This window comes from Salmo salar, chromosome ssa08 (assembly GCF_905237065.1).
Source record: "Salmo salar chromosome ssa08, Ssal_v3.1, whole genome shotgun sequence".
Lineage (NCBI taxonomy): Eukaryota > Metazoa > Chordata > Actinopteri > Salmoniformes > Salmonidae > Salmo > Salmo salar.
Genome location: NC_059449.1, coordinates 528,964 through 555,002, shown reverse-complemented (window position 1 = coordinate 555,002; position 26,039 = coordinate 528,964). Strand labels below are relative to the sequence as shown.

The window sequence follows — 26,039 nt, the reverse complement described above, 5'->3', positions numbered from 1 at the left end:
CACCATCATTACTACTGCAGACACTACCACTACTATAACTATAATCAGTCACCATCATTACTACTGCAGACATTACCACTACTATAACTATAATCAGTCACCATCATTACTACTGCAGACACTACCACTACTATAATCAGTCACCATCATTACTACTGCAGACACTACCACTACTATAATCAGTCACCATCACTACTACTGCAGACACTACCACTACTATAATCAGTCACCATCATTACTACTGCAGACACTACCACTACTATTACTATAAATCAGTCACCATCATTACTACTGCAGACACTACCACTACTATAATCAGTCACCATCATTACTACTGCAGACACTACCACTACTATAATCAGTCACCATCATTACTACTGCAGACACTACCACTACTATAACTATAATCAGTCATCATCATTACTACTGCAGACACTACCACTACTATAATCAGTCACCATCATTACTACTGCAGACACTAACACTACTATTACTATAATCAGTAACCATCATTACTACTGCAGACACTACCACTACTATAATCAGTCACCATCATTACTACTGCAGACACTACCACTACTATAATCAGTCACCATCATTACTACTGCAGACACTACCACTACTTACTATAATCAGTCACCATCATTACTACTGCAGACACTACCACTACTATAATCAGTCACCATCATTACTACTGCAGACACTACCACTACTATAATCAGTCACCATCATTCACTACTGCAGACACTACCACTACTATAATCAGTCACCATCATTACTACTGCAGACACTACCACTACTATAATCAGTCACCATCATTACTACTGCAGACACTACCACTACTATAATCAGTCACCATCATTACTACTGCAGACACTACCACTACTATAATCAGTCACCATCATTACTACTGCAGACACTACCACTACTATAATCAGTCACCATCATTACTACTGCAGACACTACCACTACTATAATCAGTCACCATCATTACTACTGCAGACACTACCACTACTATAATCAGTCACCATCATTACTACTGCAGACACTACCACTACTATAACTATAATCAGTAACCATCATTACTACTGCAGACACTACCACTACTATAATCAGTCACCATCATTACTACTGCAGACACTACCACTACTATAACTATAATCAGTCACCATCATTACTACTGCAGACACTACCTACTACTATAATCAGTCACCATCATTACTACTGCAGACACTACCACTACTATAACTATAATCAGTCACCATCATTACTACTGCAGACACTACCACTACTATAACTATAATCAGTCACCATCATTACTACTGCAGACACTACCACTACTATAATCAGTCACCATCATTACTACTGCAGACACTACCACTACTATAATCAGTCACCATCATTACTACTGCAGACACTACCACTACTATAATCAGTCACCATCATTACTACTGCAGACACTACCACTACTATAACTATAATCAGTCACCATCATTACTACTGCAGACACTACCACTACTATAATCAGTCACCATCATTACTACTGCAGACACTACCACTACTATAATTATAATCAGTCACCATCATTACTACTGCAGACACTACCACTACTATAACTATATCAGTCACCATCATTACTACTGCAGACACTACCACTACTATAATCAGTCACCATCATTACTACTGCAGACACTACCACTACTATAACTTTAATCAGTCACCATCATTACTACTGCAGACACTACCACTACTATAACTATATCAGTCACCATCATTACTACTGCAGACACTACCACTACTATAATATGTCACCATCATTACTACTGCAGACACTACCACTACTATAATCAGTCACCATCATTACTACTGCAGACACTACCACTACTATAACTATAATCAGTCACCATCATTACTACTGCAGACACTACCACTACTATAACTCAGTCACCATCATTACTACTGCAGACACTACCACTACTATAATCAGTCACCATCATTACTACTGCAGACACTACCACTACTATAATCAGTCACCATCTTTACTACTGCAGACACTACCACTACTATAATCAGTCACCATCATTACTACTGCAGACACTACCACTACTATAACTATAATCAGTCACCATCATTACTACTGCAGACACTACCACTACTATAATCAGTCACCATCATTACTACTGCAGACACTACCACTACTATAACTATAATCAGTAACCATCATTACTACTGCAGACACTACCACTACTATAATCAGTCACCATCATTACTACTGCAGACACTACCACTACTATAATCAGTCACCATCATTACTACTGCAGACACTACCACTACTATAATCAGTCACCATCATTACTACTGCAGACACTACCACTACTATAACTATAATCAGTCACCATCATTACTACTGCAGACACTACCACTACTATAATCAGTCACCATCATTACTACTGCAGACACTACCACTACTATAATCAGTCACCATCATTACTACTGCAGACACTACCACTACTATAATCAGTCACCATCATTACTACTGCAGACACTACCACTACTATAATCAGTCACCATCATTACTACTGCAGACACTACCACTACTATAACTATATCAGTCACCATCATTACTACTGCAGACACTACCACTACTATAAATCAGTCACCATCATTACTACTGCAGACACTACCACTACTATAATCAGTCACCATCATTACTACTGCAGACACTACCACTACTATAATCAGTCACCATCATTACTACTGCAGACACTACCACTACTATAATCAGTCACCATCATTACTACTGCAGACACTACCACTACTATAACTATAATCAGTCACCATCATTACTACTGCAGACACTACCACTACTATAATCAGTCACCATCATTACTACTGCAGACACTACCACTACTATAATCAGTCACCATCATTACTACTGCAGACACTACCACTACTATAACTATAATCAGTCACCATCATTACTACTGCAGACACTACCACTACTATAATCAGTCACCATCATTACTACTGCAGACACTACCACTACTATAACTATAATCAGTAACCATCATTACTACTGCAGACACTACCACTACTATAATCAGTCACCATCATTACTACTGCAGACACTACCACTACTATAATCAGTCACCATCATTACTACTGCAGACACTACCACTACATATAATCAGTCACCATCATTACTACTGCAGACACTACCACTACTATAATCAGTCACCATCATTACTACTGCAGACACTACCACTACTATAATCAGTCACCATCATTACTACTGCAGACACTACCACTACTATAATCAGTCACCATCATTACTACTGCAGACACTACCACTACTATAATCAGTCACCATCATTACTACTGCAGACACTACCACTACTATAATCAGTCACCATCATTACTACTGCAGACACTACCACTACTATAATCAGTCACCATCATTACTACTGCAGACACTACCACTACTATAATCAGTCACCATCATTACTACTGCAGACACAACCACTACTATAATCAGTCACCATCATTACAACTGCAGACACTACCACTACTATAATCAGTCACCATCACTACTACTCAGACACCATCATTACTACTGCAGACACTACCACTACTATAATCAGTCACCATCATTACTACTGCAGACACTACCACTACTATAACTATAAACAGTAACCATCATTACTACTGCAGACACTACCACTACTATAATCAGTCACCATCATTACTACTGCAGACACTACCACTACTATAACTATAATCAGTCACCATCATTACTACTGCAGACACTACCACTACTATAACTATAATCAGTCACCATCATTACTACTGCAGACACTACCACTACTATAATCAGTCACCATCATTACTACTGCAGACACTACCACTACTATAATCAGTCACCATCATTACTACTGCAGACACTACCACTACTATAATCAGTCACCATCATTAATACTGCAGACACTACCACTACTATACTATAAATCAGTCACCATCATTACTACTGCAGACACTACCACTACTATAATCAGTCACCATCATTACTACTGCAGACACTACCACTACTATAATTAATCAGTCACCATCATTACTACTGCAGACACTACCACTACTATAACTATAATCAGTCACCATCATTACTACTGCAGACACTACCACTACTATAATCAGTCACCATCATTACTACTGCAGACACTACCACTACTATAACTTAATCAGTCACCATCATTACTACTGCAGACACTACCACTACTATAACTATAATCAGTCACCATCATTACTACTGCAGACACTACCACTACTATAATCAGTCACCATCATTACTACTGCAGACACTACCACTACTATAATCAGTCACCATCATTACTACTGCAGACACTACCACTACTATAACTATAATCAGTCACCATCATTACTACTGCAGACACTACCACTACTATAACTATATCAGTCACCATCATTACTACTGCAGACACTACCACTACTATAATCAGTCACCATCATTACTACTGCAGACACTACCACTACTATAATCAGTCACCATCATTACTACTGCAGACACTACCACTACTATAATCAGTCACCATCATTACTACTGCAGACACTACCACTACTATAACTAATCAGTCACCATCATTACTACTGCAGACACTACCACTACTATAATCAGTCACCATCATTACTACTGCAGACACTACCACTACTATAACTATAATCAGTCACCATCATTACTACTGCAGACACTACCACTACTATAATCAGTCACCATCATTACTACTGCAGACACTACCACTACTATAATCAGTCACCATCATTACTACTGCAGACACTACCACTACTATAATCAGTCACCATCATTACTACTGCAGACACTACCACTACTATTACTATAATCAGTCACCATCATTACTACTGCAGACACTACCACTACTATAATCAGTCACCATCATTACTACTGCAGACACTACCACTACTATAATCAGTCACCATCATTACTACTGCAGACACTACCACTACTATAATCAGTCACCATCATTACTACTGCAGACACTACCACTACTATAATCAGTCACCATCATTACTACTGCAGACACAACCACTACTATAACTATAATCAGTAACCATCAGTACTACTGCAGACACTACCACTACTATAACTATAATCAGTCATCATCATTACTACTGCTGACACTACCACTACTATAATCAGTCACCATCATTACTACTGCAGACACTACCACTACTATAATCAGTCACCATCACTACTACTGCAGACACTACCACTACTATAATCAGTCACCATCATTACTACTGCAGACACTACCACTACTATAATCAGTCACCATCACTACTACTGCAGACACTACCACTACTATAATCAGTCACCATCATTACTACTGCAGACACTACCACTACTATAATCAGTCACCATCATTACTACTGCAGACACTACCACTACTATAATCAGTCACCATCATTACTACTGCAGACACAACCACTACTATAACTATAAACAGTAACCATCATTACGACTGCAGACACTACCACTACTATAATCACTCACCATCATTACTACTGCAGACACTACCACTACTATAATCAGTCACCATCATTACTACTGCAGACACTACCACTACTATAATCAGTCAACATCACTACTACTGCAGACACTACCACTACTATTACTATAATCAGTCACCATCATTACTACTGCAGACACTACCACTACTATAATCAGTCACCATCATTACTACTGCAGACACTACCACTACTATAATCAGTCACCATCATTACTACTGCAGACACTACCACTACTATAATCAGTCACCATCATTACTACTTCAGACACTACCACTACTATAACTATAATCAGTCATCATCATTACTACTGCTGACACTACCACTACTATAATCAGTCACCATCATTACTACTGCAGACACTACCACTACTATAATCAGTCACCATCATTACTACTGCAGACACTACCACTACTATAATCAGTCACCATCATTACTACTGCAGACACTACCACTACTATAATCAGTCACCATCATTACTACTGCAGACACTACCACTACTATAACTATAATCAGTCACCATCATTACTACTGCAGACACTACCACTACTATAATCAGTCACCATCATTACTACTGCAGACACTACCACTACTATAATCAGTCACCATCATTACTACTGCAGACACTACCACTACTATAATCAGTCACCATCATTACTACTGCAGACACTACCACTACTATAATCAGTCACCATCATTACTACTGCAGACACTACCACTACTATAATCAGTCACCATCATTACTACTGCAGACACTACCACTACTATAATCAGTCACCATCATTACTACTGCAGACACTACCACTACTATAATCAGTCACCATCATTACTACTGCAGACACTACCACTACTATAATCAGTCACCATCATTACTACTTCAGACACTACCACTACTATAATCAGTCACCATCATTACTACTGCAGACACTACCACTACTATAATCAGTCACCATCATTACTACTGCAGACACTACCACTACTATAATCAGTCACCATCATTACTACTGCAGACACTACCACTACTATAATCAGTCACCATCATTACTACTGCAGACACAACCACTACTATAACTATAAACAGTCACCATCATTACTACTGCAGACACTACCACTACTATAATCAGTCACCATCATTACTACTGCAGACACTACCACTACTATAACTATATCAGTCACCATCATTACTACTGCAGACACTACCACTACTATAATCAGTCACCATCATTACTACTGCAGACACTACCACTACTATAATCAGTCACCATCATTACTACTGCAGACACTACCACTACTATAACTATAATCAGTCACCATCATTACTACTGCAGACACTACCACTACTATAATCAGTCACCATCATTACTACTGCAGACACTACCACTACTATAACTATAATCAGTCACCATCATTACTACTGCAGACACTACCACTACTATAACTAATCAGTCACCATCATTACTACTGCAGACACTACCACTACTATAATCAGTCACCATCATTACTACTGCAGACACTACCACTACTATAATCAGTCACCATCACTACTACTGCAGACACTACCACTACTATAATCAGTCACCATCATTACTACTGCAGACACTATCACTACTATAACTATAATCAGTCACCATCATTACTACTGCAGACACTACCACTACTATAATCAGTCACCATCATTACTACTGCAGACACTACCACTACTATAATTATAATCAGTCACCATCATTACTACTGCAGACACTACCACTACTATAACTATAATCAGTCACCATCATTACTACTGCAGACACTACCACTACTATAATCAGTCACCATCATTACTACTGCAGACACTACCACTACTATAATTTAATCAGTCACCATCATTACTACTGCAGACACTACCACTACTATAACTATAATCAGTCACCATCATTACTACTGCAGACACTACCACTACTATAATCAGTCACCATCATTACTACTGCAGACACTACCACTACTATAATCAGTCACCATCATTACTACTGCAGACACTACCACTACTATAACTATAATCAGTCACCATCATTACTACTGCAGACACTACCACTACTATAACTTTCAGTCACCATCATTACTACTGCAGACACTACCACTACTATAATCAGTCACCATCATTACTACTGCAGACACTACCACTACTATAATCAGTCACCATCATTACTACTGCAGACACTACCACTACTATAATCAGTCACCATCATTACTACTGCAGACACTACCACTACTATAACTATATCAGTCACCATCATTACTACTGCAGACACTACCACTACTATAATCAGTCACCATCATTACTACTGCAGACACTACCACTACTATAACTATAATCAGTAACCATCATTACTACTGCAGACACTACCACTACTATAATCAGTCACCATCATTACTACTGCAGACACTACCACTACTATAATCAGTCACCATCATTACTACTGCAGACACTACCACTACTATAATCAGTCACCATCATTACTACTGCAGACACTACCACTACTATAATCAGTCACCATCATTACTACTGCAGACACTACCACTACTATAACTATAATCAGTCACCATCATTACTACTGCAGACACTACCATTACTATAATCAGTCACCATCATTACTACTGCAGACACTACCACTACTATAACTATAATCAGTAACCATCATTACTACTGCAGACACTACCACTACTATAATCAGTCACCATCATTACTACTGCAGACACTACCACTACTATAATCAGTCACCATCATTACTACTGCAGACACTACCACTACTATAATCAGTCACCATCATTACTACTGCAGACACTACCACTACTATAACTATAATCAGTCACCATCATTACTACTGCAGACACTACCACTACTATAATCAGTCACCATCATTACTACTGCAGACACTACCACTACTATAATCAGTCACCATCATTACTACTGCAGACACTACCACTACTATAATCAGTCACCATCATTACTACTGCAGACACTACCACTACTATAATCAGTCACCATCATTACTACTGCAGACACTACCACTACTATAACTATAATCAGTAACCATCATTACTACTGCAGACACTACCACTCTATAACTATAATCAGTCACCATCATTACTACTGCAGACACTACCACTACTATAATCAGTCACCATCATTACTACTGCAGACACTACCACTACTATAATCAGTCACCATCATTACTACTGCAGACACTACCACTACTATAATCAGTCACCATCATTACTACTGCAGACACTACCACTACTATAACTATAATCAGTCACCACCATTACTACTGCAGACACTACCACTACTATAATCAGCGACCACCATCATTACTACTGCAGACACTACCACTACTATAAATCAGTCACCATCATTACTACTGCAGACACTACCACTTCTATAATCAGTCACCATCATTACTACTGCAGACACTACCACTACTATAACTATAATCAGTAACCATCATTACTACTGCAGACACTACCACTACTATAATCAGTCACCATCATTACTACTGCAGACACTACCACTACTATAATCAGTCACCATCATTACTACTGCAGACACTACCACTACTATAATCAGTCACCATCATTACTACTGCAGACACTACCACTACTATTACTATAATCAGTCACCATCATTACTACTGCAGACACTACCACTACTATAATCAGTCACTGTCATTACTACTGCAGACACTACCACTACTATAATCAGTCACCATCATTACTACTGCAGACACTACCACTACTATAATCAGTCACCATCATTACTACTTCAGACACTACCACTACTATAACTATAATCAGTCATCATCATTACTACTGCTGACACTACCACTACTATAATCAGTCACCATCATTACTACTGCAGACACTACCACTACTATAATCAGTCACCATCATTACTACTGCAGACACTACCACTACTACTATAATCAGTCACCATCATTACTACTGCAGACACTACCACTACTATAATCATTCACCATCATTACTGCTGCAGACACTACCACTCTATAACTATAATCAGTCACCATCATTACTACTGCAGACACTACCACTACTATAATCAGTCACCATCATTACTACTGCAGACACTACCACTACTATAATCAGTCACCATCATTACTACTGCAGACACTACCACTACTATTACTATAATCAGTCACCATCATTACTACTGCAGACACTACCACTACTATAATCAGTCACCATCATTACTACTGCAGACACTACCACTACTATAATCAGTCACCATCATTACTACTGCAGACACTACCACTACTATAATCAGTCACCATCATTACTACTGCAGACACTACCACTACTATAATCAGTCACCATCATTACGACTGCAGACACTGCCACTACTATAATCAGTCACCATCATTACTACTTCAGACACTACCACTACTATAATCAGTCACCATCATTACTACTGCAGACACTACCACTACTATAATCAGTCACCATCATTACTACTGCAGACACTACCACTACTATAATCAGTCACCATCATTACTACTGCAGACACTACCACTACTATAATCAGTCACCATCATTACTACTGCAGACACAACCACTACTATAACTATAAACAGTAACCATCATTACGACTGCAGACACTACCACTACTATAATCAGTCACCATCATTACTACTGCAGACACTACCACTACTATAACTATAATAAGTCACCATCATTACTACTGCAGAATCTACCACTACTATAATCACTCACCATCGCTATTACTGCAGACACTACCACTACTATAATCAGTCACCATCATTACTACTGCAGACACTACCACTACTATAACTATAATCAGTCACCATCATTACTACTGCAGACACTACCACTACTATAATCAGTCACCATCATTACTACTGCAGACACTACCACTACTATAACTATAATCAGTCACCATCATTACTACTGCAGACACTACCACTACTATAACTATAATCAGTCACCATCATTACTACTGCAGACACTACCACTACTATAATCAGTCACCATCATTACTACTGCAGACACTACCACTACTATAATCAGTCACCATCACTACTACTGCAGACACTACCACTACTATAATCAGTCACCATCATTACTACTGCAGACACTATCACTACTATAACTATAATCAGTCACCATCATTACTACTGCAGACACTACCACTACTATAATCAGTCACCATCATTACTACTGCAGACACTACCACTACTATAACTATAATCAGTCACCATCATTACTACTGCAGACACTACCACTACTATAACAATCAGTCACCATCATTACTACTGCAGACACTACCACTACTATAATCAGTCACCATCATTACTACTGCAGACACTACCACTACTATAACTTTAATCAGTCACCATCATTACTACTGCAGACACTACCACTACTATAACTATAATCAGTCACCATCATTACTACTGCAGACACTACCACTACTATAATCAGTCACCATCATTACTACTGCAGACACTACCACTACTATAATCAGTCACCATCATTACTACTGCAGACACTACCACTACTATAACTATAATCAGTCACCATCATTACTACTGCAGACACTACCACTACTATAATTCAGTCACCATCATTACTACTGCAGACACTGCCACTACTATAATCAGTCACCATCATCACTACTGCAGACACTACCACTACTATAACCTGTCACCATCTTTACTACTGCAGACACTACCACTACAATAATCAGTCACCATCATTACTACTGCAGACACTACCACTACTATAACTATAATCAGTCACCATCATTACTACTGCAGACACTACCACTACTATAATCAGTCACCATCATTACTACTGCAGACACTACCACTACTATAACTATAATCAGTCACCATCATTACTACTGCAGACACTACCACTACTATAATCAGTCACCATCATTACTACTGCAGACACTACCACTACTATAATCAGTCACCATCATTACTACTGCAGACACTACCACTACTATAATCAGTCACCATCATTACTACTGCAGACACTACCACTACTATAACTATAATCAGTCACCATCATTACTACTGCAGACACTACCACTACTATAATCAGTCACCATCATTACTACTGCAGACACTACCACTACTATAATCAGTCACCATCATTACTACTGCAGACACTACCACTACTATAATCAGTCACCATCATTACTACTGCAGACACTACCACTACTATAATCAGTCACCATCATTACTACTGCAGACACTACCACTACTATAACTATAATCAGTAACCATCATTACTACTGCAGACACTACCACTACTATAACTATAATCAGTCACCATCATTACTACTGCAGACACTACCACTACTATAATCAGTCACCATCATTACTACTGCAGACACTACCACTACTATAATCAGTCACCATCATTACTACTGCAGACACTACCACTACTATAATCAGTCACCATCATTACTACTGCAGACACTACCACTACTATAACTATAATCAGTCACCATCATTACTACTGCAGACACTACCACTACTATAATCAGTCACCATCATTACTACTGCAGACACTACCACTACTATAATCAGTCACCATCATTACTACTGCAGACACTACCACTACTATAATCAGTCACCATCATTACTACTGCAGACACAACCACTACTATAACTATAAACAGTCACCATCATTACTACTGCAGACACTACCACTACTATAATCAGTCACCATCATTACTACTGCAGACACTACCACTACTATAACTATAATCAGTCACCATCATTACTACTGCAGACACTACCACTACTATAATCAGTCACCATCACTACTACTGCAGACACTACCACTACTATAATCAGTCACCATCATTACTACTGCAGACACTACCACTACTATAACTATAATCAGTCACCATCATTACTACTGCAGACACTACCACTACTATAATCAGTCACCATCATTACTACTGCAGACACTACCACTACTATTACTATAATCAGTCACCATCATTACTACTGCAGACACTACCACTACTATAACTAATCAGTCACCATCATTACTACTGCAGACACTACCACTACTATAATCAGTCACCATCATTACTACTGCAGACACTACCACTACTATAATCAGTCACCATCATTACTACTGCAGACACTACCACTACTATAACTAAATCAGTCACCATCATTACTACTGCAGACACTACCACTACTATAATCAGTCACTATCATTACTACTGCAGACACTACCACTACTATAATCAGTCACTATCATTACTACTGCAGACACTACCACTACTATAATCAGTCACCATCATTACTACTGCAGACACTACCACTACTATAATCAGTCACCATCATTACTACTGCAGACACTACCACTACTATAATCAGTCACCATCATTACTACTGCAGACACTACCACTACTATAATCAGTCACCATCATTACTACTGCAGATACTACCACTACTATAACTATAATCAGTCACCATTATTACTACTGCAGACACTACTATTACTATAATCAGTCACCATCATTACTACTGCAGACACTACCACTACTATAATCAGTCACCATCATTACTACTGCAGACACTACCACTACTATAATCAGTCACCATCATTACTACTGCAGACACTACCACTACTATAATCAGTCACCATCATTACTACTGCAGACACTACCACTACTATAACTATAATCAGTCACCATCATTACTACTGCAGACACTACCACTACTATAACTATAATCAGTCACCATCATTACTACTGCAGACACTACCACTACTATAATCAGTCACCATCATTACTACTGCAGACACTACCACTACTATAATCAGTCACCATCACTACTACTGCAGACACTACCACTACTATAATCAGTCACCATCATTACTACTGCAGACACTACCACTACTATCTATAATCAGTCACCATCATTACTACTGTAGACACTACCACTACTATAATCAGCGCCACCATCATTACTACTGCAGACACTACCACTATTATAAATCAGTCACCATCATTACTACTGCAGACACTACCAATTCTATAATCAGTCACCATCATTACTACTGCAGACACAACCACTACTACTATAATCAGTCACCATCATTACTACTGCAGACACTACCACTACTATAATCAGTCACCATCATTACTACTGCAGACACTACCACTACTATAACTATAATCAGTCACCATCAATACTACTGTAGACACTACCATTACTATAATCAGTCACCATCTTTACTATTGTAGACACTACCACTACTATAACTTTAATCAGTATCCAACATTACTACTGGAGACACTACCACTACTATAATCAGTCACCATCATTACTACTGCAGACACTACCACTACTATAATCAGTCACCATCATTACTACTGCAGACACTACCACTACTATAATCAGTCACCATCATTACTACTGTAGACACTACCACTACTATAATCAGTCACCATCATAACTACTGCAGACACTACCACTACTATAATCAGTCACCATCTTTACTATTGCAGACACTACCACTACCATAATCAGTCACCATCATTACGACTGCAGACACTACCACTACTATAACTATAATCAGTAACCATCATTACTACTGCAGACACTACCGCTACTATAATCAGTCACCATCATTACTTCTGCAGACACTACCACTACCATAATCAGTCACCATCATTACTACTGTAGACACTACCACTACTATAATCAGTCACCATCATTACTTCTGCAGACACTACCACTACTATAATCAGTCACCATCATTACTACTGCAGACACTACCATTACTATAATCAGTCACCATCATTACTACTGCAGACCACTACTATAACTATAATCAGTCACCATCATTACTACTGCAGACACTACCACTACTATAATCAGTCACCATCATTACTACTGCAGACACTACCACTACTATAATCAGTCACCATCATTACTACTGCAGACACTACCACTACTATAACTATAATCACTAACCATTATTACTACTGTAGACACAACCATTACTATAATCAGTCACCATCATTACTAATGCAGACACTACCAGTACTATAATCAGTCACCATCATTACTACTGCAGACACTACCACTACTATAATCAGTCACCATCATTACTACTGCAGACACTACCACTACTATAACTATAATCAGTCACCATCATTACTACTGCAGACACTACCACTACTATAACTATAATCAGTCACCATCATTACTACTGCAGACACTACCACTACTATAATCAGTCACCATCATTACTACTGCAGACACTACCACTACTATAATCAGTCACCATCATTACTACTGCAGACACTACCACTACTATAATCAGTCACCATCATTACTACTGTAGACACTACCACTACTATAATAAGTCACCATCACTACTACTGCAGACACTACCACTACTATAATCAGTCACCATCATTACTACTGCAGACAATACCACTACTATAACTATAATCAGTCACCACCATTACTACTGTAGACACTACCACTACTATAATCAGCGACCACCATCATTACTACTGCAGACACTACCACTATTATAAATCAGTCACCATCATTACTACTGCAGACACTACCACTACAATAATCAGTCACCATCATTACTACTGCAGACACAACCACTACTATAACTATAATCAGTAACCATCATTACTACTGCAGACACTACCACTACTATAACCTGTCACCATCATTACTACTGCAGACACTACCACTACTATAATCAGTCAACATCACTACTACTGCAGACACTACCACTACTATTACTATAATCAGTCACCATCATTACTACTGTAGACACTACCACTACTATAATCAGTCACTGTCATTACTACTGCAGACACTACCACTACTATAATCAGTCACCATCATTACTACTGCAGACACTACCACTACTATAATCAGTCACCATCATTACTACTTCAGACACTACCACTACTATAATCAGTCATCATCATTACTACTGCAGACACTACCACTACTATAATCAGTCACCATCATTACTACTGCAGACACTACCACTACTATAATCAGTCACCATCATTACTACTGCAGACAATACCACTACAATAACTATAATCAGTCACCATAATTACTCCTGCAGACACTACCACTACTATAATCATTCACCATCATTACTGCTGCAGACATTACCACTTCTATAACTATAATCAGTAACGATCATTACTACTGCAGACACTACCACTACTATAATCAGTCACCATCATTACTACTGCAGACACTACCACTACAATAATCAGTCACCATCATCAATCACTACTGCAGACACCACCACTTCTATAATCAGTCACCATCATTACTACTGCAGACACTACCACTACTATAATCAGTCACCATCATTACTACTGCAGACACTACCACTACTATAATCAGTCACCATCATTACTACTGCAGACACTACCACTACTATAATCAGTCACCATCATTACTACTGCAGACACTACCACTACTATAATCAGTCACCATCATTACTACTGCAGACACTACCACTACTATAATCAGTCACCATCATTACTACTGCAGACACTACCACTACTATAATCAGTCACCATCATTACTACTGCAGACACAACTACTACTATAACTATAAACAGTAACCATCATTACGACTGCAGACACTACCACTACTATAATCAGTCACCATCATTACTACTGCAGACACTACCACTACTATAACTATAATAAGTCACCATCATTACTACTGCAGAATCTACCACTACTATAATCACTCACCATCGCTATTACTGCAGACAATACCACTACTATAATCAGTCACCATCATTACTACTGCAGACACGACCACTACTATAATCAGTCACCATCATTACTACTGTAGACACTACCACTACTATAATCAGTCACCATCACTACTACTGCAGACACTACCACTACTATAATCAGTCACCATCATTACTACTGCAGACAATACCACTACTATAACTATAATCAGTCACCACCATTACTACTGTAGACACTACCACTACTATAATCAGCGACCACCATCATTACTACTGCAGACACTACCACTATTATAAATCAGTCACCATCATTACTACTGCAGACACTACCACTTCTATAATCAGTCACCATCATTACTACTGCAGACACAACCACTACTATAACTATAATCAGTCACCATCATTACTACTGCAGACACTACCACTACTATAATCAGTCACCATCATTACTACTGCAGACACTACCACTACTATAACTATAATCAGTCACCATCATTACTACTGCAGACACTACCACTACTATAATCAGTCACCATCTTTACTACTGCAGACACTACCACTACTATAATCAGTCACCATCATTACGACTGCAGACACTACCACTACTATAACTTTAATCAGTATCCAACATTACTACTGCAGACACTACCACTACAATAATCAGTCACCATCATTACTACTGCAGACACTACCACTACTATAATCAGTCACCATCATTACTACTGCAGACACTACCACTACTATAATCAGTCACCATCATTACTACTGCAGACACTACCACTACTATAATCAGTCACCATCATTACTACTGCAGACACTACCACTACTATAATCAGTCACCATCATTACTACTGCAGACACTACCACTACTCATAATCAGTCACCATCATTACTACTGCAGACACTACCACTACTATAACTATAATCAGTCACCATCATTACTACTGCAGACACTACCGCTACTATAATCAGTCACCATCATTACTACTGCAGACACTAACACTACTATTACTATAATCAGTCACCATCATTACTACTGTAGACACTACCACTACTATAATCAGTCACCATCATTACTACTGCAGACACTACCACTACCATAATACGTAACTATCATTACTACTGCAGACACTACCACTACTATAATCAGTCACCATCATTACTACTGCAGACACTACCACTACTATAATCAGTCACCATCATTACTACTGCAGACACTACCACTACTATAATCAGTCACCATCATTACTACTGCAGACACTACCACTACTATAACTTAATCAGTCACCATCATTACTACTGCAGACACTACCACTACTATAATCAGTCACCATCATTACTACTGCAGACACTACCACTACTATTATAATCAGTCACCATCATTACTACTGCAGACACTACCACTACTATAATCAGTCACCATCATTACTACTGCAGACACTACCACTACTATAATCAGTCACCATCATTACTACTGCAGACACTACCACTACTATAATCAGTCACCATCATTACTACTGCAGACACTACCACTACTATAAATCAGTCACCATCACTACTACTGCAGACACTACCACTACTATAATCAGTCACCATCATTACTACTGCAGACACTACCACTACTATAATCAGTCACCATCATTACTACTGCAGACACTACCACTACTATAATCAGTCACCATCATTACTACTGCAGACACTACCACTACTATAATCAGTCACCATCATTACTACTGCAGACACTACCACTACTATAATCAGTCACCATCATTACTACTGCAGACACTACCACTACTATTAATCAGTCACCATCATTACTACTGCAGACACTACCACTACTATAATCAGTCACCATCATTACTACTGCAGACACTACCACTACTATAACTATAATCAGTCACCATCATTACTACTGCAGACACTACCATTACTATAATCAGTCACCATCAGTACTACTGTACACACAACCACTACTATAATCAGTCACCATCATTACTACTGCAGACACAACCACTACTATAATCAGTCACCATCATTACAACTGCAGACACTACCACTACTATAATCAGTCACCATCATTACTACTGCAGACACTACCACTACTATAATCAGTCACCATCATTACTACTGCAGACACTACCACTACTATAATCAGTCACCATCATTACTACTGCAGACACTACCACTACTATAATCAGTCACCATCATTACTACTGCAGACACAACCACTACTATAATCAGTCACCATCATTACAACTGCAGACACTACCACTACTATAATCAGTCACCATCATTACTACTGCAGACACTACCACTACTATAACTATAATCAGTCACCATCATTACTACTGCAGACACTACCACTACTATAATCAGTCACCATCATTACTACTGCAGACACTACCACTACTATAATCAGTCACCATCATTACTACTGCAGACACTACCACTACTATAATCAGTCACCATCATTACTACTGCAGACACTACCACTACTATAATCAGTCACCATCATTACTACTGCAGACACTACCACTACTATAATCAGTCACCATCATTACTACTGCAGACACTACCACTACTATAACTATAATCAGTCACCATCATTACTACTGCAGACACTACCACTACTATAATCAGTCACCATCATTACTACTGCAGACACTACCACTACTATAATCAGTCACCATCATTACTACTGCAGACACTACCACTACTATCTTAATCAGTCACCATCATTACTACTGCAGACACTACCACTACTATAATCAGTCACCATCATTACTACTGCAGACACTACCACTACTATAATCAGTCACCATCATTACTACTGCAGACACTACCACTACTATAATCAGTCACCATCATTACTACTGCAGACACTACCACTACTATAATCAGTCACCATCATTACTACTGCAGACACTACCACTACTATTACTATAATCAGTCACCATCATTACTACTGCAGACACTACCACTACTATAATCAGTCACCATCATTACTACTGCAGACACTACCACTACTATAATCAGTCACCATCATCCACTACTGCAGACACTACCACTACTATAATCAGTCACCATCATTACTACTGTAGACACTACCACTACTATAATCAGTCACCATCATTACTACTGCAGACACTACCACTACTATAATCAGTCACCATCATTACTACTGCAGACACTACCACTACTATAACTATAATCAGTCACCATCATTACTACTGCAGACACTACCACTACTATAATCAGTCACCATCATTACTACTGCAGACACTACCACTACTATAATCAGTCACCATCATTACTACTGCAGACACTACCACTACTATAATCAGTCACCATCATTACTACTGCAGACACAACCACTACTATAACTATAATCAGTAACCATCAGTACTACTGCAGACACCACCACTACTATAACCTGTCACCATCTTACTACTGCAGACACTACCACTACTATAATCAGTCACCATCATTACTACTGCAGACACTACCACTACTATAATCAGTCACCATCATTACTACTGCAGACACTACCACTACTATAATCAGTCACCATCATTACTACTGCAGACACTACCACTACTATAATCAGTCACCATCATTACTACTGCAGACACTACCACTACTATAATCAGTCACCATCATTACTACTGCAGACACTACCACTACTATAACTATAATCAGTCACCATCATTACTACTGCAGACACTACCACTACTATAATCAGTCACCATCATTACTACTGCAGACACTACCACTACTATAATCAGTCACCATCATATACTACTGCAGACACTACCACTACTAATATAATCAGTCACCATCATTACTACTGCAGACACTACCACTACTATAATCAGTCACCATCATTACTACTGCAGACACTACCACTCTACTATAATCAGTCACCATCATTACTACTGCAGACACTACCACTACTATAATCAGTCACCATCATTACTACTGCAGACACTACCACTACTATAATCAGTCACCATCATTACTACTGCAGACACTACCACTACTATAATCAGTCACCATCATTACTACTGCAGACACTACCACTACTATAATCAGTCACCATCATTACTACTGCAGACACTACCACTACTATAATCAGTCACCATCATTACTACTGCAGACACTACCACTACTATAATCAGTCACCATCATTACTACTGCAGACACTACCACTACTATAATCAGTCACCATCATTACTACTGCAGACACTACCACTACTATAATCAGTCACCATCATTACTACTGCAGACACTACCACTACTATAATCAGTCACCATCATTACTACTGCAGACACTACCACTACTATAATCAGTCACCATCATTACTACTGCAGACACTACCACTACTATAATCAGTCACCATCATTACTACTGCAGACACTACCACTACTATAATCAGTCACCATCATTACTACTGCAGACACTACCACTACTATAATCAGTCACCATCATTACTACTGCAGACACTACCACTACTATAACTATAATCAGTCACCATCATTACTACTGCAGACACTACCACTACTATAATCAGTCACCATCATTACTACTGCAGACACTACCACTACTATAATCAGTCACCATCATTACTACTGCAGACACTACCACTACTATAATCAGTCACCATCATTACTACTGCAGACACTACCACTACTATAATCAGTCACCATCATTACTACTGCAGACACTATCACTACTATAACTATAGTCAGTAAATTTATCAGCCAGCCCCACTAACTGCAGATACTAGCAGATACCCATAGACTTACAGTAATTGCGCTAACTCTATAAATGTCACCCTGTAGCTACTTTACCTGTGAAGCAGGAGGCAAGGTGTTCCATCAGGGCCTCCTGGCTGACGGGCTTGCAAGCAGAGTTCATGGCTGAGATAGCCAGACACAGGATCTCCCCCAGTGGGATGAACTGGGACTGGCTGATAGGAGACATGCTGATGGGAGACACATCACCTGCAGTAGGGAGAAACAGACAAGAGTCAGTGAATGAACTGTGGGTCTCAGAGTAGGAGTGCTGATCTAGAATCCGATCCCTCCTGTCCATAATAATCTTATAATCACTATGATTTAAAAGGCAAAACTGATCCTAGATCAGCACTCCTACATAATATTGCCCCAGGATTCAGTAACTGACCAAATCTGAATGGTAGCAAAGCTCAGCTAATGCTGTGGGCATTCTGTCCCGTTCCACCAGTTGGCTGTCACCTGATGACTGAGTCTCCTCCCAGAACTAGTATCGCTTCATATGGTTATAATAGCGCTATCATTTTTAAGCCATGTCAATTAAGGAGGCACAAAGGTGATCATCTGTAGGGGAGATTAATATCCCTGCCTTCTCTCACCACACATTTAGCCAGATCCCAACATATTAAAAAGCATAAGCCTTCAGAAACCCAAGCATGAATACTCTGAGCCCGGTTCTAAGTTAACTAATCCTCGCAAAGACAAGGGAGGTGTAACTGTCAGGTGTGTGCGTACTAGTAGCGAAGTCAGGTGCAAGAGAGCAGAGATTTTTGAACAGGCGCACACTTTATTGAGGCAAAAGTGCGAAATGCGCAAAACAGTCACAAGAATTATGTTTAACAATAAACATCTTCGTCAAATACCACGGAAAAGACAAACCAGTCTGGCGCATCAACAATTAACACGTAACACAAACAATCTTTCACAAAGACATGATGGGGAACAGAGGAATAAATACATGTAGATTGATTGGGGAATGAAAACCAGTTGTGCAGGGAACAAGACAAAACAAATGGATACATGAAAAATGGAGCGGCGATGGCTAGAAAGCCGGTGACGTCGACCGCCGAACGCCGCCCAAATGTCGTGACAGTACCCCAGTCACACAGCGCACCGTCCGACCGATCCCCGGATGACCAGAGGACGGTGATGTGTGGGCCCAAAAGATCAACTGGTCACGGACAGCAGACGGAACGTACTGACGCCCGACGGGACACTGGAGTGGAGCGGGCTCTGTACGCAACACCTGCTCAATGTCCGCGTCCAGCTCCCACACGACCGGCGCTACCAGGCAGGGGGCCGGGAGAATGGGAGTCTGATCCATGGGCCGCTCCTCTGTGTCATACAGCCGGGACAGTGTGTCTGCCTTCACATTCTGAGAACCTGGTCTGTAGGACAGGGTAAACAAAACGGGTAAAGAACATGGCCCACCTTGCCTGACGAGGATTTAGTCTCCTACCTGCCCGGATGTACTCCAGGTTGCGGTGGTCAGTCCAGATAAGGAAAGGGTGTTTAGCCCCCTCAAGGCAATGTCTCCACGCCTTCAAAGCATTAACCACAGCCAACAGCTCCCGGTCCCCCACATCATAGTTCCGCTCCGCCGGGCTGAGCTTCTTCGAGAAGAAAGCACAGGGGCGGAGCTTCGGTGGCGTGCCCGAGCGCTGAGCGAGCACGGCTCCGATCCCAGCCTCGGACGCGTTCCACCTCCACGATGAATGCCAAAGAGGGATCCGGATGGGCCAGCACAGGAGCCAAGGTAAACAGAGCTCTTAGGTGCCCAAAAGCTCTGTCCGCCTCAACCGACCACTGCAGACGTACAGGACCCCCCTTCAGCAGTGAGGTAATGGGAGCAGCCACCTGGCCAAAACCCCGGATAAATCTCCGGTAGTAATTGGCAAACCCTAAAAATCGCTGCACCTCTTTTACCGTGGTGGGAGTCGGCCAATTACGCACGGCTGCTATGCGGTCACTCTCCATCTCCACCCCTGATGTGGAAATGCAATACCCTAGGAAGGAGACGGCCTGCTGAAAGAACAGGCATTTCTCAGCCTTGACGTACAGGTCATGCTCCAACAGTCGTCCAAGTACCTTGCGCACCAAGGACACATGCTCGGCGCATGTAGCGGAGTATATCAGAATGTCATCGATATACACCACTACACCCTGCCCGTGCAGGTCCCTGAAAATCTTGTCTACAAAGGATTGGAAAACTGATGGAGCATTCATCAACCCGTACGGCATGACGAGGTACTCATAATGCCCTGAGGTGGTACTAAACGCCGTCTTCCACTTGTCTCCCTCCTGGATATGCACCAGATTGTATGCACTCCTGAGATCCAGTTTAGTGAAGAAGCGCGCCCCGTGCATTGACTCAATCGCCGTGGCGATAAGAGGTAGCGGGTAACTGTACCTCACCGTGATTTGATTGAGACCTCTATAGTCAATGCACGGGCGCAGACCTCCATCCTTCTTCTTCACAAATAAGAAACTCGAGGAGGGGGGTGAAGTGGAGGACCGAATGTACCCCTGACGCAGGGATTCGGAGACATATGTCTCCATAGCGACCGTCTCCGCTTGCGACAGGGGATACACGTGACTCCTGGGAAGTGCAGCGTCTACCAGGAGATTTATTGCACAATCCCCCCGTCGATGGGGTGGTAATTGAGTCGCCTTCTTTTTACAGAAGGCGAGAGCCAAATCGGCATATTCTGGGAGAATGCGCACGGTGGAGACCTGGTCTGGACTTTCCACCGTGGTAGCACCAACGGAAACCCCTACACACCTCCCCGAGCACTCTCGCGACCACCTCGTGAGAGCCCTCTGTTGCCAGGAAATGGTGGGATTATGACGAGCCAACCAGGGAAGGCCTAGTACCACGGGAAATGCAGGAGAGTCAATGAGAAAGACACTGATTCTCCTCGTGACCCCCCTGAGTCTCCATGCCCAGGGAGATGGTGACTTCCCTGATTAGCCGGGATCCTAATGGTTGACTATCCAGAGCGTGAACCGGGAAAGGTCTATCTTCAGGAATAATGGGGATCCCTAAACTAAGAGCTAATGCTCTGTCGATAAAATTCGCCTTATGCTGGGAATGCAGGGAGAACTCAGGGAAACAAACAGGTACAAACAGGTGGACAACAGAGGACTCTGGATGAGAGTGGTGCAGACTCACCTGGGGTGACGCCAGAGTGCCCTGCCTGCTGTCTCGAGTCCCAGAGGGACCAACCCGGCACCGACCGGCAGTGTTCCCTCTGCAGCCACAGATGGTGGCCGTGTGAAGGGCCCTCCTCCATCCTCCCTACGCGCAGCCCCTCCCAACTCCATGGGCACCGGAGCGGGAGTGCTGGGAGATGGAACCGACAGAGCCCCCTCAGGACGTCCACGGATGACCAGTAGGTTATCCAACCGGATGGACAGATCCACCAGTTGGTCAAAGGTGATGGTGGCATCCCTGCAGGCCAACTCCCGTCGGACGTCCTCACGCAGGCTGCATTGATAGTGGTTGATTAGGGCACTGTTGTTCCATCCTGCTCCGGCGGCCAAGGTCCGGAACTCCAGTGCAAAATCCTGTACGCTCCTCATCCCCTGCCTCAAATGGAAGAGTCGTTCCCCCGCCGCTCTACCTTCGGGCGGATGGTCAAAGATGGCCCGGAAGCGGCGGGTGAACTCCTCGAAGTGGTCCGACGCCGTGTCTTCCTCTCCCCACACGGCGTTTGCCCACTCCAGAGCTCTCCCCGAGAGGCATGAGACGAGGGCGGATACTCTCTCCCTTCCTGAGGGAGCTGGGTGAACAGTGGCCAGTTAGAGGTCCAGTTGTAAAAGGAACCCCTGGCACTGTGCAGCCGTCCCATCATACTCCCTGGGAAGGGAGAGACGCATCCCACTGGAGCTGGATCCAGACGGGACGGGTAGAGGTAACCCCGGTTGCGCTGGTCGAGGCGCTGGAGAGACTTCCTGTCTCCCAGCGGCCCATGGTCTGGACAACGCGATCCATCATGACACCGAGATGATGTAGCATTGCCGCGTGTTCCTGGACGCGCTCCTCGACTCCTCTGACCGGGGTACCTGCTCCTGCTGACTCCATGGTGGGTGAAAGATTCTGTCAGGTGTGTGTGTACTGGTAGCGAAGTCAGGTGCAGGAGAGCAGAGAGTTTTGAACAGGCGCACACTTTATTGAGACAAAAGTGCAAAACGCGCAAAACAGTCACAAGAATTATGTTTAACAATAAACACCTTCGTGAAATACCACGGAAAAGACAAACCAGTCTGGCGCCTCAACAAATAACACGTAAAACAAACAATCTTTCACAAAGACATGATGGGGAACAGAGGAATAAATACATGTAGATTGATTGGGGAATGAAAACCAGGTGTGCAGGGAACAAGACAAAACAAATGGATACATGAAAAATGGAGCGGCAATGGCTAGAAAGCCGGTGACGTCGACCGCCGAACGCCGCCCGAACAAGGAGAGGAGTCGACTTCGGCGGAAGTCGTGACAGTAACCAATCACAATCAAGTTCGGCATTTACCCGTTTTCAAAGCACACACATTCTCTCAAGCAGTTGTCTAAGGCACTGCAGCTCACAGCTCGGATCCCCATGCATACCCCACAAGATATGCCACCAGAGGTCTCTTCACATTCCCCAAGTCCAGAACAGACTATGGGAGGCGCACAGTACTACATAGAGGCATGACTACATGGAACTCTATTCCACATGAGGTAACTGATGCAAGAAGTAGAATCAGATTTAAAAACAGATAAAAATACACCTTATGGAACAGTGGTACACACACACACACACACACACACACACACACACACACACACACACAC

At 41.2% G+C, this 26,039-nt stretch overlaps 1 protein-coding gene across 2 annotated transcripts in view; it reads right to left on the bottom strand.

Annotated features, from left to right (window-relative positions):
• The window catches only part of LOC106610000 (storkhead-box protein 2), a 122,017-nt gene that overhangs the window by 56,142 nt on the left and 39,836 nt on the right, over window positions 1–26,039 (bottom strand). For both annotated transcript variants that reach the window (XM_014209086.2, XM_014209087.2), the window contains exon 2: window positions 21,260–21,412. In XM_014209086.2, the coding sequence (XP_014064561.1) occupies window positions 21,260–21,412 (153 nt within the window). The remainder of the gene's footprint in view (window positions 1–21,259; window positions 21,413–26,039) is intronic.